Consider the following 14,410-nt stretch of genomic DNA (forward strand, 5'->3'; position numbering starts at 1 on the left):
TACAAAATACCTTGCAAGAACTGTGACAAACACTACATTGGACAAACTGACAGGAAGCTAGCCACCAGGATACATGAACATCAACTAGCCACAAAATGACATGACCCACTATCACTCGTATCCTTACATACAGATGAGGAAGGACATCACTTTGATTGGGACAACACATCCATCCTAGGACAAGCCAAACAGAGACATGCACGAGAATTCCTAGAAGCATGGCATTCCAACCGGAATTCCATCAACAAACACATTGGCTCTAAATCAATCTACCATCCCCTGAGAAAAAGAACAGGAAATGACATCACCAACACAGGAAATGACATCACCAACCCAAGGAAACCTAACCAGATAAATAGAAAGCGGGACATAACACCAGTGCTTCGTCGGAGGCTCACTGATGATGTTACCTAGAATGGTGACGAAATGTCTGAAAACTAACTTTCCAGCTCAGTGAGCAAACTCACATCCAGAACCTCAACCTGAGCTACAAATCTTCTCAAAACTCGCTATCCTTCCTTACGTAAGGTGCCCTGAACTGAACACAATATTTCAAATGTGGTTTGACCAATGATTCATAAAGGGGTAGCGTCCTTGCTTTTAAACTCTATGTCACTGTGTATAAACCTAAGGATACTGTAAGCCTTCTCCACAACTGTTTCAACTTGCCTGGCCACCTGTAGAGGACCATGAACCCTGAGATCCCTCTGCTCCTGTACTCCCTTCAAAGTTGAACCATTGAGCCTCTTTTGTCTGTCTGTGTTTCTTTGACCAAAGTGCATTACTCCACATTTCTGTGCATTGAAATTCATTTGCTAGGTGTCTGCCCATTGGCTAACTTGTCAATGTCCCTTTGAAATTGCTCTGCATCATCCTCATAATTTACACTTTTCTTTTGCTTAGTATCACCTGAAAAATTAGTTTTTTTTAAACCCTCAACACCCATCTCCAAATTATTAATGATTTGCCTTTAGTGAATTATTGACAACACCTTGGTCCCTTTGCACTTCTACACTTTGTAAGGTCTTACCATTTAAGAGATACTATGCATATCTGTTTCTCATACTGAAGTGTATAACCTTGCACTTTTTAAAATATTATATTCCTTGTTCATTCACTATGCTTGCTCAAATCCTCCAGAACTGTCCGTGTACATTTACACTTAGTTTTGTGCGCCCCTCAAATCTGGTTTTGTGCAATGCTACACATCGGCTCTCACAGATTGAATCAGTGCGAGGAAGCATCACCCTCACCGGTACAAGAGTGGAAACTTACTTCTTGAGCAGGACCTGTGGGGATTCTTGCCCTATCTGTCTGCTTGTCTTGGAACAGTCCAGTGGCCACCCATTCCTCACCTCCCTTCACGTCCTGAACTTGTTTTGCGATTGTCTCTTTGACCATCCTGTCCATATAACCGTCAGCCTAGTAGATGCATCACAGTGACTCCAGGTATCACAAGAGTTCCAAAACCGAAAGCTCCAGTTTCTGCAGCTGGTTACTCTTCCTGCAAGTGTTTGATTTAAGTTTTGCTAAAAGATGGGCACTGTGTGTGAATGAGATACCCTGGCATAATTTTAGCTTGCTTTTGTACAATTTACTATAAAAGAAAAACTAGAGATTAATGAACGTACGATTGTTCTCTGATGCCAGTGTTTTATTTTTCTTAGCAAATTCAACCCTCTTCCGCATTTATTTACCCTATGGCCTCCTAAGGCTGATAAAGTTAGGAAAGGGAAAAGAAGACAAAGAAAATCAAAGGCTATTCCCTCCCACCCGACTAAATTATCCCACTTACCAAACTTGTAGTAATTCTATTCTGTCTCACAGCACCGGGTTTTATTGGCAAGAGACATGATTCAGAAATTTTTATCTTGCATGTTGTTGTCCCACTGAGGATAATTGGATATTTATTTTTACACTTTAACATTTACATTTTAATTGATCTTGTCCTTGTTCTAGATTCCTGTGGCACACTGTCTTGGAATTCCTGCACAATACAAGAAGAAATTTTGTGCTGTATGTAGAAGACAGTTGGAAGAGAGTCCTGCAACACGATGTGAAGGTATAGAGATAATCTGTAGAGGTGATAATTCATCTGAAATAAAATGTCCTGAAATGGCAGCTTATAAATTCATGGAAATCCATTGTGTCTTAGAGAATAAAATATTGATGAACCGCAAGAATGAGGTGTAGGAGTAGACCATTTGGGCCCTTGAGTCCATTCTATCATTTGTTAAGATCATGGCTGATCTGAATGTGGGGACTGAAAATTCCATGAATTATAGCCCTCAGAAGAAAATCTCTTTTTCTTAGTCTGAAATGGAGACCCTTAATTTTTAAACTATTTCCGTTCTCTCCCACAAGAGAAACGACCTCCCAACATCCACCCGTTCAAGTCCCCACAGAATTGATAGTGTTTCACGAAGATCACCTCATTCTTCTAAATTCTCCAAAATGCATAATCCCAAATTTTTCAATCTTTCCTCTTTAAATAATACCTTTCTCTCAGGAACCAATTGAGTGAGCCTTCCAATGCCTTATGATCTTTCTGAAGTAAGGAAACCAGAATTGTATAAAATACTTCAGATGTGCTCTCACCAAGGTCCTATAAAGCTGGAGCAACTCTTTGCTGCTTCATACTCATTCTCGAACAAAGAAAAACAACCTTCCATTTGCCTACCTAATCACTTGTTGTATCTGCATCAACATTTGCTTTTAACTGCATGCACATACATCTGCCCCATGTTCCATGCATGGTGATCAACATCAGCATGCTGATCACAGCGTTGATTTCTGGTTCCAAAAGTTGCTGCTGGCACAGGCCTTGGGGGACCATGTAGCCAGTAAGAAAATTAAAGGGAGCTCTGACCTGCATGCCAATATTGCTTGCAATTCATGCATCAGGACATGAGCTGTGGAGTTTGCTATTTCCCTCCATTCACATAATATACTGCTTTTCTGTTGCCCTTGCCTAAGTATGTATGTTTACATTGTTCCATATCATGCTCCATTTTATAAATTTTTTTTCCTGCTGATTTAACCTATCAAAACCCCTTTGTAGAATCATTGGAACTTCTTACTTTTCAACCAGTCATTTCATTGGAAATTTCACATTTGTTGTCCCTTCATCCAAGTCATTGTTATGGCCCAACGCAACACTGGTCCTTGTGGCACTCACTTGTAACAGCTTGCAGATGGAAAAATGATGCATTTATCTCATTAATTCCTACTCTCTGCTTCCTGTTAGGTAATCAAACCTTTAATAATGTTGCCCCACGCCATGAGCTCTTATTTTGTCAACACATTATTTTATGTCTTTTGGAAATCCAAACTACCACATCTACTGGATCCTCTTTATCCACCTTGCTTCTTATTTTGTCAAAGAAGTCTGGGGTATGTCGGTCGAACAAAAGCAAGTTGGTTCTATACGACCATAAGAATTGGGAAGAAAAATAGGTCCCTCAAGCCCCCCACACCAAGCCGCACCCCCAGCTACCTACTAACCTCATCCCACCTCCTTGACCTGTCCGTCTTCCTTGGACTGACCTATCCCCTCCCTACCTCCCCACTTATACTCTCTCCACCTATCTTCTTTACTTTCCATCTTCGGTCCGCCTCCCCCTCTCTCCCTATTTATTCCAGCTCCCTCTCCGATGAAGGGTCTAGGCCCGAAACGTCAGCTTTTGTGCTCCTGAGATGCTGCTTGGCTGCTGTGTTCATCCAGCCTCACATTTTATTATCCCTCAAGCCTGCTCTGTGATTCAATAGGATTATGGCCAATCTGACACTCTTCACATCCACTTTCTTATCCTTGCCCTGTAATTCTTGATTCCCAACTGATGAAGAACCTATATCTCAGTCTTAAATATATGCAAGGATTCTGCCCACACAGATGTCTTGGCAAGGTGTTCCCTATGAGAAAAGAAATTCCTCCTCAATCAATCTTAAATTGGTACCCCTTTATTCTGAAACTATACCCTCTCTTGATAGACTGCCTCATTAGGGGAAAAATCCTCTTGTCGTTTATCTTGTCAAGCCCTTAAGCCTATATTTCATTGAAATCACCATTCATTCTTGGAAATTCCAATGAGTAGAGCTCTAATCCTTTTAAGCTTTGCTGGTAAGACATTACCTCCATATCAGGGATCATCCTAGAGTGAACCTTGTCTGAACTTCCTTCAATGAAATGATATCTTTCCTTAAATGAGAGACAAAAACTACTCGGCACTCCAAATGTGGCCTCACCCAGCACTTTGTGCAGTTGCAGGAAGACTTCCCTACTCTTATACTGCAGCCACCTTGAAATAAAGACTAACGTTCCACTAGCCTTCCTGATTACCTTCTGCACCTACATATGAGCTTTCACGTACCAATACTCCAAGTCCCTTTGTGTTGCACATTTCTGCAGTTTTTTCTATTTAAATAATACGCTTCTTGTTCCTTCCAAAATAAACAGCTTCATGTTTTTCCACATTATACTTACGTTTGCCAACTTTTTGTCTGCTTACTTAACCTATCAGTATCTCTCGGTAAACTATTTATATTCCTCTTGCGACCTGCCTTTACATTTACTTTGTGCCATCTGCAAATTGGGCAGCCAGTATATTCGCTTCCTTCCTCCAAGCAATTAATATATATTATGAACAGTTATAGTCCCAGTAGTTATCCATGTGGAAGCCCACTCACTGGTCACAGGTCATCAACCTGAAAAAGAACCCTTTGTCCCCAGTTGTTATTTCCTGCCCATTAGCCAATTCTTTATCCAAGCCAATATACTACTTCCAATGTCATGGCCTCTTATGACTTAAATGTTTTGTCAGGTACTTTGTTGAACACCTTTTGGAAATTCAAGTGCAGCACATCCACTGGTTGCCTTCTATCCACTCTGGTTGAAACTTCCTTAAAACTCTAATGAGTCTATCAGTCTAATCTCCTCTTCGTGAAGCTGAGCTGAGTATGCTTGATTACACTATCATTTTCTAAATGTGCTGCTACCACTTCTTTAATTGATTCCAACATTTCCCCCAACAATAAGGCTAATTGACCGAAAGTTACTCTCACTTTGTTTCCCTCCCTTTTTGAATCGGGTGTCACATTTGGCATTTTTCCAATCCTCTGGTACATCATCAGATTACAGAATTTATGAAAAATTACAGTAAATACACCCACTAGCTATGTAGCTACTTTGAGGATTCTATGATGCAATCTGTCCATTTGTCTTTACCCCATTTGTTTGAGTGATACTTCTTTAATGATGGCAATGGAACCCGATTCCTGCCCTGTATTCAGTAATAGTGATCAGTATTAATTGGGCGTTCAAAGTATTCACCACCTTAAAGACCAGTGAAAACCATCTAATTAATTCCACTGCCACCTACTTGTTCCCCATAACCATTGCCTTAGATTGATTTTTTAAGGGGCCTCTGTTCACTTTGACCTCTCTTCTATTTCATATGTCAGACAAAAACTCTTGTTGTCAGTTTGTTTATTCCTTGAAAATTTGCCCTTGTAGTTCACTTACCCTCTTTTGTAGAGTCATAGAGTAATACAGCCTGGAAACAGGCCCTTCTACCCAAAGTGGCCCATCTGACCATGGTGCCCAGTCAGCTAGTTCCAACTGCCCTCTTTTGGTCCATCTCCCTCTTAAACCCTTCCCATCCATCTACCTATCCAAATGTTTTTTAAATGTTGCTGTTGTACCTGCCTCAACCATGTTTCTGGTAGTACTTTCCATATACACACCATTCTCTTAATGAAGAAGTTGCCTGTCAGGTCCTTCTTAAATTTTTCCCTTTTCACCTTAAACCTGTGCCCTCTAGTTTTCTATTCCCATCCCTGGGTAAAAGACTCTCTGCGTTCATCATATCTATGCCCCTCATGATTTTAAAAACCTCAATAAGGTCGCCCCTCATTCTCCTATGTTTCAAGGAATGAAGTCCCAGCCTGGCCAGCTCCTGTCTATAACTGAAGCTGACTAGTCCTTGGCAACGTCTTGAAACCTTCTTTGCACAGTTTCTTGTTTAACTATGTCTTTCCTATAACAGGGTGACCAAAACCATACATTACTCCAAGCACGGCATCACCAATGAGTTATACAACTGTAACATAACGTCCCAACTCCTATACTCAATGCCTCGACCGATGAAGGCTAGGATGCTAAATGCCTTCTTCACCACTCTGTCCACCTGTGGTGTTGCTTTCAACAAACTCTGTATTTGTACTGCTCGATCCCTTTGTTCCCAACACCCCTCAGGATCTTACCATTTACTGTACGAGTCCTATCTTGGTTTGACTTTCCAAAATTCATCACCTCACACTTATCTGTATTGAATTGCATTTGCCAACCCTCAGCCCACTTTTCCATCTGATGAAGATCCCTCTGTAATTTTTGATGACTTTCCTCGCTAGACTGAGTAGGCTGGGATTATGAGATGATGAAAGGAATAGATAAAATGAAGGCAGGGAGGTTGTTTCCACTAGCAGGTGAAACCAGGACTAGAGAGCATCGCCTCAAAATATAGGGAAGCAGATCTAGGACTGAGGTCAGGAGGAATGTTTTCACCCAAGGGTTGTGAATCTGCGGAATTCCTTGCCCAGTAAAGTGGTTGAAGCTACCTCACTGAATGTTTTTAAGGCAAGGCTAGATAAATTTTTGAACAGTAAAGGAATTAAGGCTTATGGTGAGTGGGCGGGTAAGTGGAGCTGAGTCTCAAAAAGATCAGCCATGATCTTATTAAATGGCGGGGCAGGCCTGAGGGGCCAGATGGCCTACTCCTGCTCCTAGTTCTTACCAACGATACCTCCTAATTTTGTATCATACACAGACTTACTAATCATGCCTTGCACATTCATATCCAGATCATTTAAGTAAATAACAAAGGTCCCAGCACCAACCCCTGTGGCACACCACTAGTCACAGGCCTCCAGTCTGAGGAAGGTTAAAAGACCTTCAACCATTACCCTCTGCTTCTTCCCATCGAACCAATTTTGAATTCAATTAGCCAGCTCTCCCTGGATCCCATACAACCAAATTTTCATGAGTAGCCTGTCTTTTTAATCCTACTTTGTTGGATTCTGAATTTATCCCATCTTTGGAGCTATGACAGAATTTTATGCTTTTTCTTTCAACTTTATACTCTCCTTGACTTCCTTAATTAGTCATGGCCTGTTTATTGCTGTCCTCCTTGCTGGGATGTAATTTTGCCGAGCGTCGTGAATTACCTCCTTAAATGTCTGCCACACCTTGCTTTCTGACATTCCAGCCGATCTATCCACCCAGTTAACTTTAGCCAAATCTATCCTTCATTGTAATACCCTTTCTTTGTGTTAAATGCAGTTTTTTTTTCCAACCAAAGTTTCTCACATTCAAACTGAATATTAAATTCTATCATGTTCTGATCTCTTCTTTCTCGGGGATCATTTACTTGAAGGTCATTTATTAAACCTGCCCCATTACCCAGTATCAGATCCAAGAGCACCTGTTCCCTGGTTGGTTCCATGGGAGACGGCAACTATTCCTCATGCACATTATGATTTTGTTGTTTTAGCTACCTTTTCCAATTTGATTATCCTAGTCCACATGAAGTTTAAAGTCGTCCATAATTTTTGCTCTTTTTTTTGTATGGTCCTATTATTTGGTGATTTATAGACTTTTTGAAAGTGTGTTTACTGTCTCGGGGTCAGTACATTACCCCAAGAATGTCTTCTTTCTGTTGCTTCTTTTTTTTAATCTTTGCCCCAATGGACTCTACATCATCTGAATGTAGAATCACACTCTCAAGTATCCTTATATCATCTCTTAGTGTCACCCTGAAAGGTGAAATATTCCTGAATGTTGAGTTCCCAGTTTTTAATCTCCTTGTTACCATGTTTCTGTAAGGGCTAAGAGATCATATTCATTTACACTGTCAGTTCATGTACCTGATTATATTTTGCTTCGATAAAAGTTCTCCTGTTGTCTCTTTATGATAGCAATGAAGCCATCTGCCTGGCTGTGACTAGTGGAGTAGCAGAAGAATCAGTGTTTAGATTTTAGGTGTTCATAGTCTACATCCATGATTTGGATGTAGGCAACAAATATAATATTTTCCAAGTTTGTTGGTGACATAAATCTACGAAGAAACGTGTACAGTGAGGAAGATGCAATGATGCTTCACAGCAATATGCACAGGCTGATTGAGCAAGGACATGGCAAATGGGGTGGTGTGTGGATTTGACCGCGTCTCCCGCATTTCCCGCAACACATCCCTCACACCCCGCCCCCGCCACAACCGCCCAAAGAGGATCCCCCTCGTTCTCACACACCACCCCACCGACCTCCGGATACAACGCATCATCCTCTGACACTTCCACCATCTACAATCCGACCCCACCACCCAAGACATTTTTCCATCCCCCCCCTTGTCTGCTTTCCGGAGAGACCACTCTCTCCGTGATTCCCTTGTTCGCTCCACACTGCCCTCCAACCCCACCACACCCGGCACCTTCCCCTGCAACCGCAGGAAATGCTACACTTGCCCCCACACCACCTCCCTCACCCCTATCCCAGGCCCCAAGATGACTTTCCATATTAAGCAGAGGTTCACCTGTACATCTGCCAATGTGGTATACTGCATCCATTGCACCCGCTGTGGCTTCCTCTACATTGGGAAAACCAAGCGGAGGCTTGGGGACCGCTTTGCAGAACACCTCCGCTCGGTTCGCAATAAACAACTGCACCTCCCAGTCGCAAATCATTTCCACTCCCCCTCCCATTCTTTAGATGACATGTCCACCATGGGCCTCCTGCAGTGCCACAATGATGCCACCCGAAGGTTGCAGGAACAGCAACTCATATTCCGCTTGGGAACCCTGCATCCCAATGGTATCAATGTGGACTTCACCAGCTTCAAAATCTCCCCTTCCCCCACCACATCCCAAAACCAGCCCAGTTCGTCCCCTCCCCCCACTGCACCACACAACCAGCCCAGCTCTTCCCCTCCACCCACTGCATCCCAAAACCAGTCCAACCTGTCTCTGCCTCCCTAACCTGTTCTTCCTCTCACCCATCCCTTCCTCCCACCCCAAGTTGCACCTCCATCTCCTACCTACTAACCTCATCCCACCTCCTTGACCTGTCCGTCTTCCCTGGACTGACCTATCCCCTCCCTACCTCCCCACCTATACTCTCCTCTCCACCTATCATCTTTTCTCTCCATCTTCGGTCCGCCTCCCCCTCTCTCCCTATTTATTCCAGAACCCTCACCCCATCCCCCTCTCTGAAGAAGCGTCTGGGCAAGAAATGTCAGCTTTTGTGCTCCTGAGATGCTGCTGGGCCTGCTGTGTTCATCCAGCCTCACATTTTATTACCTTGGATTCTCCAGCATCTGCAGTTCCCATTATCACTGTGGATTTAGTGTCAGTTTTTCCATTTTGGTTGGAGGAAAAGGCTGCAGAGCATTTCTTTAATGGTGAGGGATTGGGAGGCATTGATGACCAAAGGGACCAGAGTATCTTCAACATAAATCACTAAAAGCCAGCATGCGAGTACAGTGTGCAGTTCAGTAAAACAAATAGTACATCGACCTTATTTATTAAAAGAGGATTTGAGTACAGGAGTAAGGATACATTACTTCAGTTGCATAACACTTTGGTAAGACCACACCTGGAGAATCATGTATACTTTTTGTTCCCCTTGATCTAAAGAAGGTCATACTTTCCGTAGAGGGAGTACAGCAGAGATTCACCAGACCAGAGGGTTGTGGAGATAGTCGGAGTGTGGGACTAATTGGGTAGCACCTTCGGGCGCCGATACGGATACGATGAGCCAATGGCTGCCTTCTGAATGCAAAATTCCATTATTCTATAATGCCTGAAATGCCAGGACTGTCGCATGAACAGTGTTTGAGAAGAAGGGGTCTGTATTCTCCATTGTTGAGGTGAATGAAAGATGATTGTTTTGAAGTTTGGAAGATCACAACCAAACCATTTACTGTACCTACAACCATTTCTTTTAGGACCTGAAAGCAAAAGCCATCAGGCCTAGGAGACTTGACTGCCTTTTATTTTTCAGCTTTCCCAGAACAATTTCCTGCAAAATTGTTAATGTTTTCAGTCCCCATTTCCCTTTCATTTCTTGATCTTTCAAGTATTATTGGATGTGTTTCTTTTAACCTTCGACAGTGAAGACAGTACAAAATGCCTGTTCAATACATAACCATTTTCATGTATCTCATTATGAATGCCCAAATCTTGCCCTCTAAGGACTAATCACGTACCTTAGTCACTCTTTTTTTGGGTACTTTGTATTTCTGGCTAGCTTCCTTTCATACACCAATTTCTCCCCCTTGGTCTTTTTGTTTTAGTCATTCTTTGCTGATTTTGAAATTATGAAATAGGAGCAGATGTGGGTTATTCAGTTCCTCAAGCCTGCTCCGCTACTCAATAATACTGTGTACAGTCTATTTATGGTTTGAAGTCCACATTCTCACCTACTCTAGTTCGCCTTAGATTCATAGTTCTGAGGAGGGATCATTGAACTCAAAACATTTAACTCTAATTAATCTCCTCAGATACTGCCAGACCTGCTGAGTTTTTCTGGAAATTTCTGTTTTTGAATCTTAGATCCTTGTTAGGTAAGGGAGTCAATCTCCTTCTTCCCTAAAGTTATTCACCGACCCCAACACCACTGCATTCTGAAGCAGAGAGCTCCAAAGTCACAGAATGAGATAAACCAAATTTCTCCTCATCTCTGATTTAAGAGCAACTCCTGATTTTAAGACACTGTTTCCTAATTCTGGGTTAATTCACAAGACAAAACATTAATTCCATGTCTGTTTTATCAGAGCATGACTGAGAAACGTAAAGTTATCAGGGTCATAGATTGGATAGATTATAAGAAAATTTTCCCCTGTGTGAAAGAATCAGAGTCCGGGGGCACAGATTTAAGGTAAGGGACAGGAGGTTTAGAGGGGATGTGAGGAAAAATGTCTTTACCCAGAGGGTGGCAGGAGTCTGGGACTCAGCGCATATTAGGTTTGTCGAGACAGAAACTCTCATAACATTTAAGAAGCATTTAGATGTGCACTTGCAATGTTGAGGCTTTTAAGGCTATGTGCCAAGTGCTGAAAAATGAGATTAGAACAGTTGGATGGGTGTTTTTGACTGACATGGACTCTGGGCCAAAGAATTTTTGACGTGACTGTTCAGGATCTTATAAGCTTCGGTCAAGGCCCCCCCCCCCACCAACTCTTTTAAATAACCTGACCAACATTTAATCATATTGACAACCAGCTCATTCCAGGGAGCAATAAAATTAACCTCTTAGAGTTATAGAGGCATTGAATCATACATCGTGGAAGCAGACCTATCTGCCCAATCAATCCATGCTGACCATGTTCCCAAACTAAACTAGTCCCACTTGCCTGTGAGTGGCCCATGATCTTCTAAACCTTTCCTATTCATGTACTTATCCAAATATCTTTTAAATGTTGTAACTGTATCTGCATCCATTCCTTTCTCTGGCAGTTCTTTGTACACAAACACTTTTTTAAAGAAAAAGCTCCCCCATGTCCTCTTTAAATCTTTCTCCTCTTGCCTTAAAAATATGCCCCCTCACTTTGAACTGCCCAACCTGAGGGAAAATACCCTTGTTATTCACCTTGTCTATGCCCATCATGATTTTGTAAACCTCAGTAAGGTCAATCTCCTATGCTTGGTGAAAGAATTCTCATTCTTTCCAGTCTATTTTTCTATCTCAAACCATTCCTGGCAACATCCTGATAAATCTTTTCTGAACTCTCTTCATTTTAACAATATTCTTTTTATAACAGGGCAACCAGAACTGTGCACAGTATTCCAGAAGAGGCCTCACCAATGCCCTGTACAATCTTAACATGACGTCCAACTCCTATATTCATGGTCTGAACAATGATGGCAAATGTGCTAAATACCTTCTTAACCACCCTGTCTACCTGTGATGCAAATTTCAAAGAATTAAGTACCTGAGCACCTTGGTCTCTGCTCTACATCACCAGACAGCGCCCTAGTATTAATTGTCCTTGCAGTTAGTTGGATCGCTGAGCTGATTCATTGTTTTTCTGCAGACATTTCGCTACCCTGCTGGGTAACATCATCAGTGCAGCCTCTGATGAAGCATCAGTGTGTTTTCCCACCTGGTTTTAAAACTGGAGTTCGTTGAGCTGGTTTACTTCACTTCCGGTTTTCCTTCGTAATGGAGTGTATACAGGGTCGGGCTCTATGTATTTGTTAATGGCTTTCGTCGGAGTACCAGGCTTCTAGGTATTCCTGTGCTTGTCTCTCTTTTGCTTGTTCCAGGATCTTGATGTTGTCCCAGTCGAACTGGTGGTTCTCCTTATCCATTTGGATAGAGAGGAGTGATATTGGTCGTGTCTTTTTGTAGACAGTTGATGTGCGTGTACCCTTGTTAATTTGGTCCTGTCCACAGTGGGTAGTGGGTCATTGGTTCGGATGAACAGTTGTCATAGGGTCGATGTGGGTTTGTGTGCTACTCTAATGCCCATTGGTCATAGGAGTCTTGTGGTCAGTTCAGATGTGTTTCTGATGTAAGGTAGCATGATGAGTGTGTCGGGGCGTGTAGTACCTTCCTAGTGTCATTTGTGTAATAGGCATCTTCTGACCCAGTTTTTCTGGGTCATCAACCCACGATTACTGCTAACCAAAGACCCACTACCCACTATCGAGAGGACCAATGTCATCTACAAGATTCCCTGCAGAGACTGTGACAGACGCTTCAACAGACAAACTGGAAAGAAATTAACAACAAGGGTATGTGAACACCAGTTGGCTACAAAAAGACACGACCAATACTCACTCCTCTCTATCCGCGTGGATAAGGAGTTACCACCAGTTCAACTGGGACAACACCAAGATCCTGGGACAAGCAAAACAGAGACAAGCACAGGAATTCCTAGAAGCCTGGTACTCCACGAAGAAAGCCATCAACAGACACATAGAGCTTGACTCCGTATATCTCCATTGCGAAGTAAAACCAGAAGTGAGGTAATCCAGCTCAACGGACTACAGATTTTAAATACCAGGTGGGAGAAAACAATGACACTTCATCGGAGGTTGCATTGATGATGTTACCCAGTAGGGTAATGAAACATCTGCAGAAAAACGATGAACTAGTTCAGCGAGCCAACCAAATACGCCATCCACAACCCAAGCTACAAACCTATTCTAAAACTTCAGATTAATTGTCTTTGTTTCTATTACCAAAATACAGACCCTCACGTTTATCCAAATTAAACTCCATCTGCCACTCCTCAGCCCAGTTGATCAAGATCTCTTTGTAATTTAGGATCACCTGAGAGTCTGTGGCAGGTGGTGTGGGACCAACATGAGGGAAAAACATACTTGACCTCATCCTTACCTACCTGCCAGCTACCGCTGTGTCTCTCCACAACTGTATCGGTGGGAGCAGTCACAGCACAGTCCTTGTGGAAACAAAGTCCCACCTTCGCATTGATAACCTCCATTATGTTGTGTGGCACTAACACTGTGCTAAGTGGGACAGAGTTCAAACAGATATAGTAACTCGATATTAGGCATCCATGAGGTGCTGTGGGCCATCAGCAGCAGAACGGTACTCCAGCACAATCTGTCACCTCATAGTCCAGTATGTCCCCCACTCAATCATTAAAATCAAGCCAGGGTATCTACCCTGGTTCAATACAGAATGCAGGAGGTCATGCCAGGAGCAGCACCATATCTGAAGATGGGTGTCAACCTGGAAGCCACCAAAGAGGACAACTTGGATGCCAAATTACATAAGTAAGAAGTGATAGACAGAGCTACACAACCCCCCGCAACCAATGGATCAGATCTCAGCTCTGTAGACCTGTCACATCCTTTCGTCAGTGGTGGTGGATGATTAAACAGCTCACTGGAAGATGAGGCTCCACAAGTATCCCATCTTCAATGATAGAAGAACCCAGCATATCAGTGCAAAAGATACGGCTGCAGCCTTCTGCCATAAGTACCAAGTGGATGATCCATCTCGGCCTCCTCTAGTCATCCCCATCATCACAGGTACCAGCCGTCAGTTAATTTGATTCACTCCATGTGATATCCAGAAACGGTTTGAAATGCTGGTTACAGAAGGTCCGTCACCTCAGCTGCAAGACATCTCTGCAGGCGCTCCTCAGGGTAGTGTCCTTGGCCCAAACATCTTCAGCTGCTTCATCAATGACCTTCCCTCCATCAAAAGGTCAGCAGTGGGAATGTTTGCTGATGATTGTGCAATGTTCAGCACCATTTGTCACTCCTCAGATAATGAAACAGTTCATGTTCACGTGCAACAAGATGTAGACAGTGTCCAGGCTGAGGCTGTCAATGGCAAGTAACATTTGTGCTACCCAAATGCCAGGCAATGACCATCACCAATAAG

The 14,410-nt window shown here is 42.8% G+C and overlaps 1 protein-coding gene across 3 annotated transcripts in view; it reads left to right on the forward strand.

The window, feature by feature from the left end:
- The window catches only part of LOC125453563 (diacylglycerol kinase theta), a 192,341-nt gene that overhangs the window by 26,422 nt on the left and 151,509 nt on the right, over positions 1-14,410 (forward strand). For all 3 annotated transcript variants that reach the window (XR_009445713.1, XR_009445715.1, XM_059645677.1), the window contains exon 3: positions 1,960-2,062. Coding sequence is in view for 1 of the 3 variants with exons in the window: in XM_059645677.1 (XP_059501660.1) it covers positions 1,960-2,062 (103 nt within the window). In the remaining 2 variants the exon portion in view is untranslated. The remainder of the gene's footprint in view (positions 1-1,959; positions 2,063-14,410) is intronic.

Source organism: Stegostoma tigrinum, chromosome 1 (assembly GCF_030684315.1).
Source record: "Stegostoma tigrinum isolate sSteTig4 chromosome 1, sSteTig4.hap1, whole genome shotgun sequence".
Classification (NCBI taxonomy): Eukaryota; Metazoa; Chordata; class Chondrichthyes; order Orectolobiformes; family Stegostomatidae; genus Stegostoma; species Stegostoma tigrinum.